The sequence below is a fragment of the Lycium ferocissimum genome, chromosome 9, assembly GCF_029784015.1.
Source record: "Lycium ferocissimum isolate CSIRO_LF1 chromosome 9, AGI_CSIRO_Lferr_CH_V1, whole genome shotgun sequence".
In the NCBI taxonomy this organism is placed as follows: domain Eukaryota; kingdom Viridiplantae; phylum Streptophyta; class Magnoliopsida; order Solanales; family Solanaceae; genus Lycium; species Lycium ferocissimum.
In genome coordinates this window covers 45729267-45748981 of record NC_081350.1, presented here as the reverse complement: position 1 = coordinate 45748981, position 19715 = coordinate 45729267, and the positions used below count along the sequence as shown (strand labels likewise).

Here is a 19715-nt window from a genome sequence, read left to right as displayed (position 1 = left end):
GTTTTAATAACGAGATAGCGAAAGAAAAAGTTCACTAACCAAAGCTAAATACTAGGCCCTCTGATGAAATCGAGGTCGATCCCCTTTGTTGCCTCAGAGGTACAATAAAATGAACTTAAGAAGAAAACCCGTTTTAAAAGTTTCATGATTTTGATGAAAACAATTTCTCCCCCAGCAACCCTTTCATAACGATGACCCCCCTTTTTTATATAGAGGAGTTTAACCCTAGTACAAAAAAAAAGCAAGTAAACGTGAAAACCGTTTTGCCAGACCCACCGAAATATCCGGGGAAGGTTTTTTCCCCTTTCCCACTAAGGCGAATGCCTTCCTTTATCCCCTCACCCGCCCGGCTGGGCCCCTTTCCGGAGAGGCAAGGGGCCGAGCATACCATGACGAGGGAAATCGAGCTGCTCGTGTCCGTTTTACCCGTAACAAATATAATGGCGCCGAGAATATTGGCGGAGATTTAGGGTTTTTTACAACTACGAAAAGAAAAAAACCAGTTTGTAAAAATTCGATGATCATACGCACATATAGTACATGTAATAAACTTGCATGCATGCAAGCATGCACTAGCTTCAAAACACCTGCATTTATACACAGATTTGTTTACATATATAACATAAAAAAAGTGATGGCAACCATGCATTTGGAATTTGTGCCTCTTTTTTATCAAATGCACCTATAGCTTCCTCCGTCGTCTTTAATATATAGAGCAGTGTTTGAGAATATTAGCATAAATATTACTCCCTCGGTCTCAAATTATCTGTCATGATTTGCAACTTTGATGAAGTGTAATGAGGTTGTCTTTCCATTGAGTTGGGGAGACAATCCAATCGTAGTCAATGTCCATTATTTGATTGAGCACGACGTGGTCTGCTAAATGTTTTCTCAAATTATTTGTCATTGTAGAAATTCAAGACAAAATTAATTTTTACCTTATTAGTAATTATTTTTAAAGACTACAAACACCTCAATTGATGTAGATGGCACATAAATAGTAAAGTATATATTCAATGAAGATAAATTATATTTTAAAACATAAATAAGAGTAAGTAGAAAATCTCTCCTAATTTATGTTTTCTAAAGGGTGTGTAAAAGAAAATCACAGATAATTTTGAGACGAAGGGAGCATTATGACGGGAGTTTTGGGATATATAGCCCTCAAAAGCCTTCATGGGTTGTTGTCACTAATAAGTAATGACTACTGTTGGAGTACAAAGTATATAAACTTAGGGACTAAACTGTCTATATTGGAACTTAGTAACTAACTATTCAAATGTTAGTTAAGCCGTGTACCTTGGTCAGTTAATGATCATTAGGCTAGGTGATTAATTAGTTAGTTATGATTAGTTAGATTGTGTATATATACATTAGTTTGAATACTTGTAAAGGTAATGAAGTAAGATCAATAAACAAGATATTTCTCTCTCTACTGTACATTTAACGTTTCTTCTTCTTTAAGCTTCTAGCTTCCATCTTCTTCCTTATTCATCTTGATCTTAATCTTCATGAATTACTACGCATAAAACAACATGGTATCAGAGCCTGAGTCGTGATTATTAACGACTAAGATCGATTCAAAACCAATTAATTTCCGCAAAACAACCGTGTCGCTTAACCTCGGCGTTTGATAAGCACTAACAACGTGCAATCTAAGATATGACTAATGTAACTATAAACAATGCTAACAATTCTCAAGCTAACAACAATAATATCATGACAGAGCAATGCTCACTCGCATCTATGCGGTGGATCTACACAATATGTTGGAACGCAAGGAAATGGAGATTGATTATAATCATCCGCCGTTTCCGTCTCGATGATCGTAGGGAATTCAAATCATATCACTTCAACTAACCGAAAGCGGAGAACTATTCGATCCGGTATAATTCAATGTGTCCCGCTTCTTCGAAGGAACAAAGTAGGGTCGTATTGTTGGATCACGCAAAGAAGATAAGTCTTAAGCATTATGGAATAGCGGAAAGAAAGGAATGCGATTGTCTTATAAATGGATAATGGATCGCTGAGAAGAATATGTTGTGAGGAATCATGTATGCAACAAACGACAACGAGCATGGGAAGATCCTCAGAAAGATTCAATAAGATTGATGGACGAAGGACCTTAATATACATAAAGAGATAGCAACCCTCACACAAGTGTGTACAACTATCTGCCTCGCTTATTTTTCTAAGTCAAGAGTTTACGGGAAAGAGTTTCCGAGGCACTAATTCCAATACCTAGTTGTAACCGTGATAAGTCTAAAGAAGGCTGATTCATCCGCAAAATCAGTTGTTTCAATTCCTTACGGGGCTAAATGAAAGCTACAATCAAGCAAGGATTCAAATAGCTGACGCGTGGTCCTATGCCTAGTTTAAACCAAGCCTATGGTATTGCAACAGAAATGGATGGCGGCAAAAGTCCATAGCAAAGAAAAGCCATCTATGACACTTACGTGGATACTAACATCAAACTTAAACAGAGAATATGATGAATATCTGGAGAAGCAAAACCAGACAGATAATGGGAATCAAGCCAAGTCTGAGAAACATATAAATCAAATGTCTCAAGACACACAGGCTGATCAAGGTCTATATCAAAGACTCATTGGGAAACTATTATACCTTGCTATGAACAGACCTGATATATCCTATAGTGTGCAGTCATTAAGCCAATTTCTATAAGAGCCTAAGCAATCACACATGGATGCAACATCGAATTGTGAAATACTTGCAGTTAATCAACCCGACAAGGTATTCTCTCAAGCACTAAGAATCTAGACTTAACGTGATATAGGGATGGTTGACAGGCCTGCCCTATATCTAAGGTCAAGAATAAAGCATATCTTGTTAAATTAGAGATTCTGTAATAACATGGAAGTCAAAGAAACAAACTATCGTTTTCCAAGTCATAGAATCCAATATAGAAGCATTAATGCTACAAAGAGATATGAGATTATTTGGTTACGTGCTTATTAAAATGAGTTTGGTGATCGATCAAAAGTTAAACCCGTAACACCGCACAAACAAGGATGTTAGCCGTTTAACTAAATTACACCTAATCTAGTATATCATGAAAGAACTAAGCATATTGAAATCGATCGTCACATCATAAGAGAGAAATATGCATGAATAGCGAATACACAATACATCTCCACTCATGAACAACCACAGACATTTTAACAAAAGGATTGACAAAGTTACAACATGACTACTTATGTAACAAACTATGTATGGTCAACATCTTGCAATATCCCATACTTAGCTCAAGGGGTCGTCGAGTACAAAGATATAAACTTACGTACTAAACCGTCTATATTGGAACTTAGTATCCTAACTATTCAAATGTTAGTTAAGCTACAGCACTTGCCATTGATGATCATTAGAAGCTAGGTGATTAATTAGTTAGAATGATTAGTTAGATCAGGTATATATACATTGGATTGAATACTTGTAAAGTAATTAGCAAGACCAATAAACAAGATATTTCTCTCTTACCAGTGTGTATGAATGTTTCTTCTTCTTTAAGCTTCTAGCTTCCATCTTCTTCCTTATTCATCTTGATCTTAATCTTCATGAATTACTACGCATAAAACAGCAACTACTGACAGAAGCAAATGTGGCTTCTAAAATCCGATGATTACATGCACATATAGTACGTGTAATAAACTTGTATGCATGCAAGCACTAGCTTCAAAACACCTGCATCTATACACAAATTGTTTATATATAACATACAAAGTGATGACAACCATGCATTTGGAATCATTAATATTATTGAGATCAATAGAGGCATGGAGTCAAAATTTGAAATTTGTAGGTCGGAGACTTTAGTCTTTTTACATTATTGAATTTTAATTTAATAATATATATACATTTAATGAATTTCTTAAGCCAAATATAAGATATGGGATCAAAATTATTGGGCTTAGACCGCACCCATAACGTACACACTAGCTCTGTTCGTACCGAAATGCATTTTACAGTTATACCATTTCCAACTACTGATATAGCTTTAAGTATTTCACGTCTTTTAAACATGTCAAAAACTTATTTATTGTACCAATTATAAAATTAGTTTTTAATTAAAGTCACTTATTTTTATTTAAGTATCACAAAAATTATTAAATTATTTTTTTGTAATACTCCCTTCGTCCCAATTTATTTGATCTAGTTTAACTGGGCAGAGAGTTTAAGAAATAAAGGAAGACTTTTGAATCTTGTGGTCTAAAATAATTCAAAGATATTTGTATGGTTATAAATCATCTAGTTAAGCGTAAAAGGTAAAGTTTAAAGTTAAATTATTGTAAAATAAGAAAATGTATAATTTTTTTTTTGAACAGATTAAAAATAAAGGTGTTGGGACCGAGAGAGTAAAAAAAAAGTTATTTAATTTTGCCTAAAGTGTGGTAATGACATTAATTCAATAAAGTAAAAGTAGAAAGAGAATCCACGAAATTAACCTATTTTACACCTCTTAGAACCTGAATGTAGACCTAAAACTCAGTGAAAACCTGCACTTGCATAACACAAGGAGAGAAGCTATACATATCTAACGGAAACTTCGGCCCTCCTTTACTTTACAAAAAGTAATCCTCTGTCTACTCTTTATTGTTCCGAAGAATCAAAAGATAATTTATCTTTTTATATCTATTTTATTTTTATTATTAATATTTTAATTATTTTCAATTCATTTTACAATATTAGATTACTTATATTACTTGTTCCGTCGCAATTTATATAAGAGAGTTGACATATTTTAGGGTCAAGCAGTTCTTTCTTTTACTGCAATTTTAAACATAAATTCTTTTAGTATTTTATAATAAAGTTTACATATTTGAAAAGTACATAAAAAGTATTATAAGTCTGTATAATTAGTAATCCACAATATATGAAAAAAGTTGGAGATAATTATAGTCAAAAAAAGAGTTATTTGACTCTCCAAATAGGTCAAATCTCATATAAGTTGGGACGGAAGGAGTAATAATTTAAAGTGATAGAGTAAAATTTATTTTATTTATTGCTTCAAGAAGATGTATCAAATTCAAATACAAACGGAGAAAGTGCAAACGCGAAAGAGTTATGTAAGAGCCAGAAGCAGCTCAATATGTATGTTTCTGAGCATTAAATTCAAAGTTTCAAACCTATGGACATTTGACTGTTTATCAAATGACAAATGTAAAACACTTGTTTACCCGGAGTTCTCTCCGAGGCAAAAAAAGGTAAAAATGACCCTCTGTAATTAAATAAGACTATATATATATATAATATTTTTTTCTCTTATTTGTCAAACATAAATAAGATTTTGAATTTTATAGCAGATTTGTGCGTATCCCTTCGTTCGTTTCGTCTTTTTCTTCTTTCTTTCTTCCAGCAATTTGACACAAAGCCGATTTCCTTCTGTGGATCTTAATTAGAAATAACCAGATTCTTCAATGGTTCCCTCAGTAGTGTGGCTTCGAATTTCTTCAAACTTCAGGCTCTTGAAACTCCAATGTCTCAATGTCGAAAAATCGATTTGCCGCAAATGAACTTTGTTACGAGTGAGTGATATCTCAATAAAGAATTGGAATGTCGAGGAGCATTCGAATCTAAAATTTGAGGCTATTTTGATAAGATTTGAGCTACTTTTGGACTGAATTTCAATACTAGTTCGTATTAGCATATACCAAGATACCGATTAGCAATACTACTTTTGGACTGAATTTCACTGCAAAGATAGCGATTAGCATATACCAAGATTAACTTGACTTATGCCTCAAAACAAACGACCTGTTATGAAGCCTCATTAAATTTTCTTTACATTCTTAGATAGTGCATTTATGATTCCTAATAATATTCTTAATCATTATTGTCTACTTTATTAATGACAAACCAAGATAAAACAGACGAGATTTAGGAAATTTTCGTATATCTCTCAATATAAAAGGGCATGCTGTAGGCTATTTATACATTTGATCCTGTAGACTGAAGTGTAATATTGTGAACTACTCTATGGATGAAAATGTAAAATATGAAACTATGTAACTAACTAAAACTTTACAGCTCATTATAAAAATATCTGTACAAAGAGTCATTTATCCCATGAGAAGTTGTGTATTATTGTTATGGTGTAGCTCACTGTGCTTGGACCCAATCTGGAATATAGGTGGGAGTCCAATAATGATATTGGACAATGTACGCTTAATCTGTTATCACGCAGCTGACGGAAGAAAAAGACGATAACGGAAACATAAGAGATCAATTTTAATCTCTTCCTTTCTTTTTCTTTTTCAGACCAAGTCCCCTTCTTTCCTCTTTTGCTTTATCGTGTTGTACCACCATATTATCATCGGAAACATCCCCCCTCAAGTAGGTATCCGGTGATCGGACACCTAACTTGCCAGTAAAGTGACGGTGAAGAGGTCCGGCCAAAGCCTTGGTGAATAAATCGGCGATCTGAGAAGACGTGGGTACAAAGTTCAAGGAAATGAGGCCTTGAACCAGTTTTTCACGAACGAAATGGCAATCAAGTTCGATGTGCCTTGTCGTTCGTGAAAGACCGGATTTTTTAGCGATATGTATGGCGGCTGGTTGTCACAATGCAGAGAAAGCGATGATGGAGAAACGCCGGATATGAAAGTAAACGAACGATCCATGAGATCTCCGAAACCGACACGTGGATCTATACTCGGCCGGCTGAAAGATAAAGAGACAATCGGTTGTTTCTTGGATTTCAAGAAACAAGGGATCCGCCAACCGAGATAAAACAGACCAAAACTGGCGTGTCCTTCTGGTACAAGCCCCGATCGCGTAAAACCCAAACAATTGAAGTGAAGGATCAATTCAAAAATATACCAAGTGCTGGGTCAGTACGAAGATAACGGAAAGTGTGATATCTTTGTGAAGATGACGGATCGTGGAGTTTGCATGTATTGACTCAAGGTACGGGTATAAGACAATCAGAGCGCGAGTGGGTTAAAAAATTCAATTTGCCCAAGAGACGCCTGTACATGGTAGGATCAGGAAGAAGGTCACCGGAATCGGCAGTCAACTTGATTGTGGGATCAAGAGGAGTAGTAGCATTTCGAGGACCAATTCTTCGGATGTTCGAGGGATTAGATCCAAGCCAATTTGCGAGGATAATGATGCCTTACGGTAAAGTGGAGAAATTCCATTCCTAAAAAAATAATTCGCAATCCCTAAATCCTTAATCTTGAATTCATGGTCAAGAAACAATTTTAATTCGGTATCTCACAGTGATTGTTCCATCGACGGTATGTGAAATGAATCTGGCAACTGAAATGAAAAAGGTGCATAAGACTTGAAAAACAAACTGTAGTCATTCAATGAGGGAGAATAACCTCGTGTACCCAAAAGCGGTTAAAGTCGTGAGTACCATCGACGGAGGCTTAAGTCCACAAAAAAGAGACTTTCGCGATTAAACAAACATGAGAGGGACTCGGAGGTGTCAAGCCGGAGTGGAAATTTCATGAAGACTTCCTCACCGAGATCACCATGAAGGAACGTTGTTCCATCGGTGGAACAATGGCCAACGACGCTTGACGGCAATGCTGACAATACAACGAATCGTAGTCATTTTCACTACTGGTGAGTACGTTTCGGTATAATCTATTCCTTCGCGTTGTATATCCTCCCTTACTACCAAACGTGCTTTCAACCTTTCTAAAGACCCATCTGACTTGAGTTTTACTTTGTAAACCCACTTGCAGGGTAATGCTCTCTTACCAGGAGGAAGAGGGAAGAATTCCCAAGTAAGATTAGACTCCAGGGCATCTATCTCTTTCTGCATAGTAGAACACCATCCTTCATGAGTGGCTGCTTGGTGATAAGAGGTGGGTTCACTAATTTGTGCAATAGAATCATTGATATGCTGATTATGTTTGCTTAGCAGGGAATAAGAAAAAGAATGTAGAGGAAAAACAGGAGGATTAGGCGATAAAACTGAAAATACATGACCACAATAAAAATCAGATAGATGAGCAAGAAAAACAGAAGTTCTGGCTGATCTACGCAAGTTAGTTTCTTGAGATAACACATCCATAGAAGAACTGAGGGGAGCAATAGGAATTGGAGGTGGTGGTATAGTAGGACTGGTACAAGACTGAGGAGAAAGAGGTGAGAATTGTGTAGGTGAGACAACAGGAGAGGAGTTGGTAGGCGAGATAATGGGAGAAGAGCTTGTCGGAATAGAAGAGTGTATAGGTGAAGTAGGAAAGGGAGATGAGGGTTGTGAGAATTGTAGAGGAGGATCAGGGAAGATAGGACCAGGAGACTGAAATGAACCTGGAAAAAGTTTGGACATGGGTTCTGATTCAGTGTATGGAAAAATGGACTCAAAAAACTTGACATTTCTACTGATAATGATTTCATTGGACTTTAAACTCAAGATTTTGTATCCTTTCTTGCCGAATGGGTAGCCTAAAACGACCCCTGGAATAGCCCTGGGTGCTAACTTATCCCTATTAGAGGAAAGGGTGGAAACGAAACATAGGCAACCAAAAGGTTTAAGAGTGGAATAGGAAGGAACTTTCTTAAACAGTTTCTCATAGGGACTAATATTATTAAGGACCTTAGAAGGAAAGATGTTTATTAGGTGAGTGGCTGTAAGCAAAGCCTCTCCCCAATATTTAGTGGGAAGGTGTGACTAATAAAGAAGTGCCCACAAATTTCAAGAAGGTGTTTATGTTTTCTTTCGGCTACCCCGTCCGTTGTGGGGTAGCAACACACGTAGTTTGGTGAATAATACCTTGGGAAGAAAAGAAATCAGAGGGAATAGAACGTAACCTAACTCATAAGCATTGTCCGACCTAATGATCTTTACTTTCTTGGTGAATTGTCTTTCAACATAGGCTAGAAAGGACTTTAGTAGGGGGAAAGCATTGGATTTAGTGGAAAGCATGTAGGTCCAAGTCGTTCTAGTGTAATCATCAACTATTGTGAGAAAGTATTTTTCTCCCCTGTAGGTTTGTGTTTTGTAAGGTCCCCAAGTGTCTATGTGTAGCATTTGAAAAGGTTCCTTAGTAGAGATTTGGCTGTTTGGAAAGGGTAGTTTAGATTGTCTAGCCATAGGGCAAATGTCACATGGAAAATCATCTTTATGTAATTGTGGAACTGGAATCCCTTTAATATGTTTCATAGAAGTAAAAGGTAAGTGACCAAGTCTATAATGCCATAACTTGTTTGAATCAAAAATTTGTGAAATTGCATTCTTTGTATTAATGGAAAATTCAGTACAAACAGGAGGACTCAATACATTTTCATTAGCAGAAACACAAGACTCAACATTAGACACTACATGCTTGGACAGAGCATGTTTCTTAGGGAAATTTAAAACAGACTCATCAACAGTAGACTCTCTAGGCTTGAAGTAGGGACTGGATGTGTCATTCTTCAAAACATATAAACTAGCAATAGTTTCACCAAAAATCTGATTCTCCTTCATCGTGGCCCCTTGCAAAAACAAGCATACTCAAGAACAAAATTCCAAGATGAGTTTGCTTACGTAATTGATGAACAAAAAGCAAATTATGCTTAAAAGTAGGCACATATAAGACATTCTGCAGCTCTAAAGTGGGAGTTAAGGCAACAGTTCCTATGCAGTAAACAGACACTTTGTAAGAGTTTGGCAAAGTGACAGAAATAGGTTTAGAAAGGAACTTGAGGTCATGTAGTAATGTTTTCTCAAAAGTCATATGTTGGGAAGCTCCTGAATCTATGATCCAAATTTGGAAAGAGAAGAAGAGAAACAGCACATAAATGAAATACCAGCCATGTTAGCAGAATGGTTCTCATTCGAACCACCAGTATCCTTGAAATTTCCTGCCTGTACAGATTGGAACATTTGAATTAGATGATCACATTGGTCCTTAGTGAATCCCTGGGAATTCACCATAGCCGAGACTCTGCTTGCTTCAATATTAGCATTTGAAAACCCATCAGTGCTAGCAATTGAAAACCCATCAGTCCCAGCATTTGTGCTAACAACATTTGCCTTAGGATTGTTGTATGGTTTCTTAGACTTGTTTGTGGATTTGTAGTCATCAGGATAGCCTATTAGCTTATAACACTTCTGCACTACATGGTTAGTTCTCTTACAGTTGGTGCAAAATAGATTGTTTCTTGGAGCTGAATTTCCATAGTTCTGTCCACTTGGTTTCATTGCTGAATTTCCATAATTCTGTCCATTTGGCTTCATTGCATTATTGTTTCTCTCATTGATTCCATTTTCCAAAAATCTTTCGTTAATCTGGTAAAATCATTTTTCCCGTATGTACTCTTTGTGACTCTTGATTTAGAATAATGGAATATGCTCCGATTTGTAGTAGGGAAGTGGCTTCATCATTAGTAAATTCTGCGTTAAAAGGCAGAATAACCTTCATTCAATCCCTACGAGAAATTGAATCAACTTCATATCCTCATTCATTTTGTGTGGTTGTGTGTCTTAGCTCTCCATTCTGCAATCACGTTGTGTGCAAGTCATAAAAGTGTTGAGAACCTTCATTTGATCCCACAATTTTTTGAGCTTATTAAAATAGCTTGCAACATCAGAAGTTCCTTGTGATATGTTATTCAAATCTCTTTGTAATTGAAATAACTTTGCTCCATCAGGCTGCCCATATCTCTCCGCATTCACTCACTGTATCTGCCAGCGATGCAATAAATGAGACTTTCGTAGATATCTTTACCGATGGAGTTTAGAAGCCAAGCAAGCACCATGTCATTGCACTTTTCCATTGTTCATACAAAGGTGAGTTCTCATCTAGTACGTGTGAGCTTTGTTATTGAGAAAACTAGTTTGTTTTTGGTGAAAGTTAGATTAAAAACACCTCTTTCCAAGTTTATAACTAGATCCATCAAAAGTGACATTGATGAGATTGTTACTGGATGAATCAAGGTGTGAGATAGTATGGGTGAGATGTGTCAACACGGCCTCGTGATTTCTCACAGAACCGGAGATTTATCGTATCAGACATCCTTCAAAGATTGTTTATAAAAAAAAAAAATGGAAGCAAAATATGTTGAAGGAGATCCTGGGAAGAAGATGAAGAGAGAAAATGAAAATCTGCACTAATTCTGCTCTGATACCATGACAAAATTAGCATAAAACAGATCGAGATTTGGGAAATTTTCTTGTATATCTCTCTCAATATAACAGTGAACAGTGTAGGCTATTTATACATTTGATCCTGTAGACTGAAGTGTAATATTGTGAACTACTCTATGGATGAAAATGTAAAATATGAAACTATGTAACTAACTAAAACTTTACAGCTCATTATAAAAATATCTGTACAAAGAGTCATTTATCCCATGAGAAGGTGTGTATTATTGTTATGGTGTAGCTCACTGTGCTTGGACCCAATCTGGAATATAGGTGGGAGTCCAATAATGATATTGGACCCAATCTGGCCCAATCTGTTATCAACATGGCCCAACAGAAGAAAAGGACCCGATAGCAAACATAAGAGATCAATTTTAATCTCTTCCTTTCTCTTTCTTTTTCAGACCAAGTCCCCTTCTTTCCTCTTTTGCTTTATCGTGTTGTACCACCATATTATCATCGGAAACAATTAATCTCATAATTTTGCAAGCAAAAACTAAAAGCGTGGATGACATTATTAGACTAGTGGCGTAGGAGGTGCATGTTAGAAGGGTAACTAAACTTTAGTAGCTTGCTTGGCCAAGTTTATTTTTTCCCAAAAGTGTTTATTTTTAAAAAGTAAGGTGTTTGGCCAAACTTTTGGGAGAAAATAAGTGCTTCTACAGAGCAGCGAAGCGCTTTTTCAAGCGCTAAAAAAAAAAAAAAAAACGTTTGCCAAAAAACATTTTTTAAAAAAGTTTGGCCAAAAGAATTATTCTTCAAAAGTACTTTTTAAATTAATTGGTCAAACACGAATTGCTTTTCGCCAAAAATACTTTATGTAAAAGCACTTCTTAAAATAAGCTGATTTTAGAAGTCTGACCAAACAAGCTAAGATTAGAAAAGACCATGAGGGAGTTGAATTACTATCCGTATATAATACTGCATGCTTAGTTGATGTTGATAGATAGAATGTTGAACACAAGACTGGGTGTTGTCCAGTGCTTGTATTTTTTGCTTTCTAATTCTCATACTTGGTAATAATGATCGGTTATTTACCTAAAAATGATTCTATATTTCACATGAAAGCTCATATAGAGGAGCTGACAGACAACTTTTTGTCAAAAAAACTCACACATAACTTTTTGTACAAAGAGACACAAAATTGCTCTAACACATAATGTTTAACCAGTGTTTTAAACATTGTGCAAAAGTATCCAATTTTTAACTAGAATTAGAATTATTTCATGCTTATCACAAGACTCTTTATTAAATGATAAAAATCATTCAATGATACAAACTCATTGTTTTCAAGATTACAATATGAAAGATTAATGCGATGGCTTGAGTTGAAGATTGAAATTAATTACAATCTCACTTGACTGAGAGCTCCTTAAATCTCACAAGACAATTTTCAGGAGGATAAGTTTTAATCTCTGGATTAACCTGCTCAAGCCTGCATAGATCATACCAATTAATTAATTAAATTAAAATATGATCAATCAGTAATTGATATTTACTTTTTTATTTTATATACTCCCTCCGTCCTAATTCATATAACAAGATTACAAGTACAATGGTTAAAGTACTTATTTTTTGTATAAATTTCGCAATAAATCCTTTAAGTTCTTGGAAAAATATAAACTTCTTATATTTTAGTCCCTTTGGAAATATTGGATAAAAAATAAATATTTAAGAATTACACAAAAGTTAATTATTTAAAATGTTTATGAAAGATATGGTCAAACAATATCTTCTTTAGCTTAATAAATAGTATTCCAATTGCCACATAAATTACAACAGAAGAAATATTAATTGGTGAATTTCATATTAGTACGAGTACGAAACTTAAAGTATTTATTTTTTGGTGTAAATTTCGGAATAAATTCTTTAAGTTGTTGGAAATAAATTTATATATTTTAAGCCCTTTGGAAATATTCGGTTCAGAAAAGTAAAAATATATTTGAAAATTACATTTAAAGTTAATAGTTCAAAATATCTAAAATAATTATGAAAAATCTGGTCAAATAAGATTTTTTTTTTTTTTTAACTCAACAAACAGTATGTTGTCACGTAAATTGAAAGGGAAGAGATAATAATTAGTGAATTTTAGATGATCAGTAAATTAAGAGCTATTTACCTGTAGTAAAGAAGAAAGTAATGAAGAATTACTGAAATCTCAAGCCTGGCCAAATTGGATCCTGGGCACGCTCTGGGGCCCATTGAAAAAGGAAGAAAGGAGCCTGGCTTAGTTTCAAGATCCTGTAAAAATTTCACTTAATCACTAATTAATGAGTAACAATTACATGGATATTGGCTTATTGAAGAAAATTTCATGCCCCTGAGGGTAATTATGAGTAATAATTACATGGATGTTGGCTAAATGAAGAAAATTTTATGCCCCTGAGGATTTGGTTTCGTGGTAAGACCGCAACTTGTGACGTACGAGTTAAGCCATGTCATGGGTTTAAATTCTGCCGCTGAGTAATAACGTCTGATATTCAAGTGTAAACGGGTAGCTAGGGAGGATTTACGTGAATGTATCCTTTTTAGGTCACTATTTATAATTTTTTTTTCTTCAAATTTTTAAAAGTTATGAAAATATAGCCCTTCGGACAGATAAAACATCAGACTATCGTCTTATTTCGTCTACAAAATTTTAGATCATAAAACTACGTTTTCATAAGATTTTCAGTTTGCTAGGAAGGATATTTAAATCATGGTCTAAAATGATCCATAAGTTTGCAAGAGAAATAAAAACAGGGTCATTTGCTAAACAACTATTCCGAAAAAAGACAATTGGGCAAAATTTCTAGAAGGATAAAGAGCCAAAGATGAATCTAATATTTGAATTTTATAGGTTCAGATTTGTAATTTTACCACTTTCATCAAATTTATTAGGTTCATAGTTTATTATTTGTACATATCTAGTGAATTTTTGAATACATATGCATAGCCTAAATGAAAACCTAGAACTTGGAGCTTAGTCATTGAATACACCCCTATAAAGACCGAATGCATAATCAACAACAATATACCTAGTGTAATCCCATAGAGAACCCATTAATCATTTGTTAATTAAATTTTGAGTATACCATTAGCATGCAACAGCAACAACAACAACAACATACCCCGTATAATGTCATAAAGTGAGGTCTGGGAATATATACCATTAGCAGGCGCTCTCAAAAATTTCTCATATAAAAAAATAAAATTTCATGAACACAATTACTTAAGGGCATGTCACTTACATCCCATCTTGAAGGATTAAATTCCTCAGGTTTAACATAAATATCAGGATCCATATGAATAGTCCATGCCAATGCAAAAAACTTCCATCCCTTGGGTATGGTGTACCCTGCACATACAAGAGATAAACCAATGAATCATTGGATTTAATTAAGTATGAAGTTGAAGAGGATATACATATAAGTCGGGCGTTCATGGTTCAGTAAAAAATCGATTCACATAAAAAATTGAACTAAGCCAATTAAATAAATCGATATTTATTTTAATTTGGCTTGAATTTAATAATTCAAATAGTACTAAATTTCTTAAAAATCAAAAAGTTGAACCAGCCGATAACAACGAAACCAATAAATATTATCATATTTGGTTTAGTTTTAATTTTAATAATTGAAAAATGAGTAAATATTTGATTTGATTTTAATTTTAATCAAAAATCGGTTCAAACCGAACCATGAAAATCCTACACATAAGTAGAAGAAGTCAAGGCTGAGTACTAACCATTTATGTTATAAGGAGTATTTGTGTCTTTAAGGAATACTGTCTGGTTGCTAGCAATACGCAGTGTTTCATTAATTACCTTACAATATTGAGAAAGATATAGGAACAAATAAGAATGCATGTTAGTCCAAAAGAGTTTGATATTGATCTTGAAAGGATAAAAGAGAAAGAGTTAAGTAATACTCCTGTTTCATAAGTACCTTTCAATATCAAAAACACGCATATTAAGAAATCAATAATGCAATGTGAAGTTTACCAAATTACCCTTATATAATAAAATAAATTATTTTTACCTTTTGGTTAGAGCATGCACAAGAAGTAAATCTTTTGATATTGGTAATCCAACAATTTCAAGTTACTATGTGGCTTTTCCAATCATCATTTAGATGTTACTTTCTTCTCTTAACGATTTCCTCTTGTTTCCTTATTGACACTTAATAAGAAAACAATTTTTTTACTTTCCACTTATAGTATGACACGGAGGGAGCATACATTGTTGGTGTAAATAACTCTTATTACAACTCTCTCCATCTCAATTTGTGAGACCTTATTTTCTTTTTAGTATGTTCCGTGCAGAATGATTCATTTTTAAATTTGGAAACAATTCAACTTACACTTCCTATTATAACATTAATGAGAAACTTATTGCAACACAAATATTATAACGTGTTTAAAACTACCAACAAGTTTCAAAAGTTTTTTCTTATAACTTTGTATCCAATCAAATTACGTGGAAACGGATGAAGTTATTGTTTTGCATAAAAAATGCACAGGCTATCCACTTTTCAAATCGGTTTCTTTAGACGTAGCCAACATTTGAAAATTCGTCGAAAAGTAGCCACTTTTGATGTGGAAACACCATGACACTGTCATGCATTTCAGATTTTTTTTTTTTTTTTTTTAAAAGTGAAACCCCATGACAGTATCCTGGATTTCGTCCAAGTACTATGATGGAGTTCCACTTTTTTCAGTTTGAAATATACGATAGTGTCATGGATTCTAAAAATCAGCTACTATATTTTTGAATGACTTTTGAATCTGTGGACTATTTTTCAATTAGTAGACCAAAAAATAGCTATTTTTGGATTTTGCTTTTATTTTACATAGTAAGAGAAGATTTAGATATTTTACCTTACTAAGATACTTCATTTGCCTAATCTCGTCAAAACTAAGGCCAACATTTGAAGATGATCTTCTCTTAACTATATCCTCTTGCTCCTCCTGTAAAGCGAGAATTTTTTAAAATATCCTCATATATATAATATGAAACATAGTGATAAGTACATACCTTTTTCTTTCTGCAAATACCGTTATATAAAATAAAACGGAGTAATAAGTATGTGCTTTTCCTTTCTGCAAATACTGTCATATAAAATGAAACGGAGTAATGAGTACGTACTTTTGCTTTCTGTAAGAACTCGGGATGTTTTTCCAAAAACATAATTGCCTTTGTAGCCATCAGAGCAACAGGTTCATAACCAGCAAATGAAAACAACACTAGCATCCTAATGATCTTCGCATCACTTAATCCTTTGCCTTCATCATCATCATCATCATCTAGCAACATATCAATTATATTGGACTTTGGCATTGCTTTATAATCCTTTGCTATCATGGCTTTTCTTCTTTCTACCAGTATCTGTTGAAGTATCTTAGCTATTGCTCTTCGAGCCTGAAACGATAATAAAAGGATATAAACTCAAATTAAGCAAAGAATTGATGCTATAACACGAAGCAATGCTGCATTCTATTGTGTTATGATCCTTGTGTTATATATCTGAGCACATTAAACCTTAAATTAATTGACGTGATGCACTTTTGGTCCCTCTGACATATCGTACCTTGATTGCCCTGTTGTAAGCAAATCCGGGGATATTAATGGGCAAGCTGCAAACACCACTAATTATGCAATTATTCTCCTTGAACACAGCATCAAATAATTCTTGATCAACCTCACCACCTACAAGAATTCTCATAAACACCTCAAATGTAGGCTTTTTCATCTCAGATAAGAACTCAATGGGCTCTTCCATGGCAGCCCATTTCTCGAACGATGTTTTCACAACTTCATTCATAAAATCAAAATAGGTGTCGGATAAAAATCCGTGGCTTTTTATTGAAGCTGTTAATCGACGAATACGCTTGTCTTCTTCGATTGAAGTTGTTATTCCCACTAGCTTTTTCATATAATTAGGCATACCTCTATCAAGATTTTCTTCATCCATCAAGATTTTCCTAGTTATTTCGGGCTTTGTGACAATAATACTTGGCTTCCCAAATATGTATCCCTTGTACATTCCTCCCGGGCCAAACCTTTTTTTTTTTTTCAAAAAAAAAAGAAAAGGAAATGTTGTTTAGTACAAAATATCATGAATAATTGACCATCAGGGTGTGTTTGGTATGACAATAAGTCATTTTATGGTAATCGGAATTGAAATACATTTTTCTGAAATTATTTTCCTATAAAAGTATAGGGGACAAAAGGGACATTAATATTCTCCCGTACGTTTTTTCTCCAAGAGTCCATTTGAAATGCATTCCATTCATAAAAAGGAAGAGATCAATAAAAGTTATCTCTATGACATGGATGTTGTTCTTTCTCTCTAAATTGACGACTTCTTTCATCAAAAATATGTGTGAGCTAATTTTCTCGTTAAATCCCTCTCTGATCTTCTGTACCGTTTTAGCTGCTTTTATGATTTATTCATTTATTTCCTACTAGTTTTTTAAATTTCATAAAGCTAAAACAAAACATAGATTTTGAAGATGAAATAGAAAGAAAAGAACCGATTTTGCATCGCTCAAAATTGACAACTAGTCCTACAAAATAATTTCTAAAATTCAGAGTGTTAAATTGGGGGGCAAAGTTTGTATATTCTGAAAAATCTTTCCTGAACAAAGAAAATTTTCTTTCATACCAAGAGTCCATTTGAAATAGTTTCTAAATTGTATTCAGTGTTGGATAGCGACATAATATATATATATATATATATATATATATATATATATATATATATATATATATATATATATATATTCTTAAAAATGTTTTTTCGGACGGAGAAAATTTTCCTCCGTACCAAACACACCCTTGAATATCAAATAAGTACCACAATGAATGAGTGAGAAACTTAATTTACCTAGTTAAAAAGTAAGATAAGAATGAGTCTGGACCACCACTTAGGGAACTTGTGAAGTAAAAAAGTGTGTTGCCAACATATGGCCAGCCCATATCACCAGGAGGGATGTGACATTTCTTTGAACTAAATTTGATTGTATAATACCACCCATTTGCTCTCTTTAGTATGCTATAAAGTGTTAAAATCCCAACTGCCAAAGATGTGCAGAAGAAGGCTAAATCATACACCATTGTTAGCTTTTTCTAGTCAACTACAATCTGAGGTAAACTTTGTGAATTATACGTTTTGTTTTAATATATAGACTTCTAGGAGTCTGTAATGGGATTTTTTGGAACTCACAATCAGTAGTTACACATAAGAAAGGGGAAGTGTGCAGCTTTTGGGGCGCTATTTAACTTGTGTCCGCTTATTAATTTTTTTTTGCAAGTTTAGTCGCTTTAGTAATAATTGCAGACATATGCGACTGATATTGAAAATCCGCGCCTGACTTCAGACAAAATATGGCCTTGTGAAGGCCAAACATCAGGCATTTTTGCCTGAAGTTCGGTATGGCTTACAAAGGCCAATTTCAGATACTTTTTACTGAAATTGTGGACTTCACAAGGCTAAACTTCAGACTTTTTGACTGATGGCTTGCCAAGGCTAACTTCAGATATATTTTTTTACTGAAGTTGCGGCCTTGACAAGATCAAACTTCAGACATTTTTTACTGAAGTTGTAGATACATTTTTCATGTATCTTTGTACTTCATTCATAAATATAATTGGCTAAAATTTCAGTCATACGTGTCTAGAGTGTTTTTGCCCAAAAAAGTTGTTCTTCGAATTTCAACAATCCAACACACGATTCAACTCCCAAAAACTCCAAAATAGCTCAAATTTGAAGCATAAGTTCCATATATATGTCATCTCTCATTGTACTTCAAGCATGCTCACCAATGTTAATCATGTCATCTCTCATTGTTTTAGAGAAGCAAATCAAATAGTTAACTTATTGGCTAATTAAGATGACATCTACAAGTGGAAACAGGACCTTCTATCACTCTCTTCAAGATCTTCCTAAAGAGACAAAGGGGCTGCTTGACAAATGGCAAACACCTACTTTAAGAAGGAAATATGAGAAATGTAACTTTTTTGTTAGTTAATTTTGTTGTTATTTTGGGAAAGGATTTTATATAGGCTAAAAAAATAAAATAAAAATTGTATAGGCTAATCTTTTCTTCAGATTGTTTGCAATCTCTGTTGTCAACTTGAGGCAAGGTTCCATGTACCCATCTAGTCATTGTAAGTTACTTACATAAATTAATATGGCAGGGGTCCAAGCCAAACCCCACCCACATCATAGGCTCACAACCTAATGGTGATGGCTTAAATTAAAAAAAAAAAAGTTCCATAGATATAATCAAGAACAAGCCTCTATTCATCAATTTATCAAAAAAATAACAAATCTAACAAATCAATTTCTTTTTAGGTTTCTCATCAGTTGTTTAGTGTAAGTATTGGTGCCAAATAAATTAGAATTCGTCTCGAAAAGTCTCATCACTATTGGAAACAGAGGTTTTTCCTACTGACGTTCAGTGAGAAATTTGTGTTATAAAACATGATTTTTCCAACCATTCTCACCGAACCAGCTCACTCATAAAACACATGGTGGAACTGGAAAACTTTTTAATTTTTCTGTGTGAAAACACAAATATTTAGTTTTTTCCCACCAACATTCAGTGGGAATAGCCACTAAACATATTT

General features: G+C 34.1%; 1 protein-coding gene across 2 annotated transcripts; it reads right to left on the bottom strand.

The window, feature by feature from the left end:
- Positions 1 to 12428: 12428 nt before the first annotated feature.
- LOC132029275 (beta-amyrin 11-oxidase-like) lies at positions 12429 to 18240 on the bottom strand. Of its 2 annotated transcripts, XM_059418594.1 has the most exons (8): positions 17971 to 18240; positions 16672 to 17143; positions 16230 to 16502; positions 15962 to 16051; positions 14831 to 14909; positions 14335 to 14441; positions 13224 to 13345; positions 12429 to 12539 (listed from the first exon to the last, which is right to left on the bottom strand). In XM_059418594.1, the coding sequence occupies exons 1-8, from the start codon at positions 18198 to 18200 to the stop codon at positions 12458 to 12460; spliced, it is 1455 nt and encodes a 484-aa protein (XP_059274577.1). In that variant the 5' UTR covers positions 18201 to 18240; the 3' UTR covers positions 12429 to 12457. The 2 variants fall into 2 exon arrangements, with proteins under 2 accessions (XP_059274577.1, XP_059274578.1); XM_059418595.1 differs by lacking the exon at positions 14831 to 14909.
- Positions 18241 to 19715: the final 1475 nt, after the last annotated feature.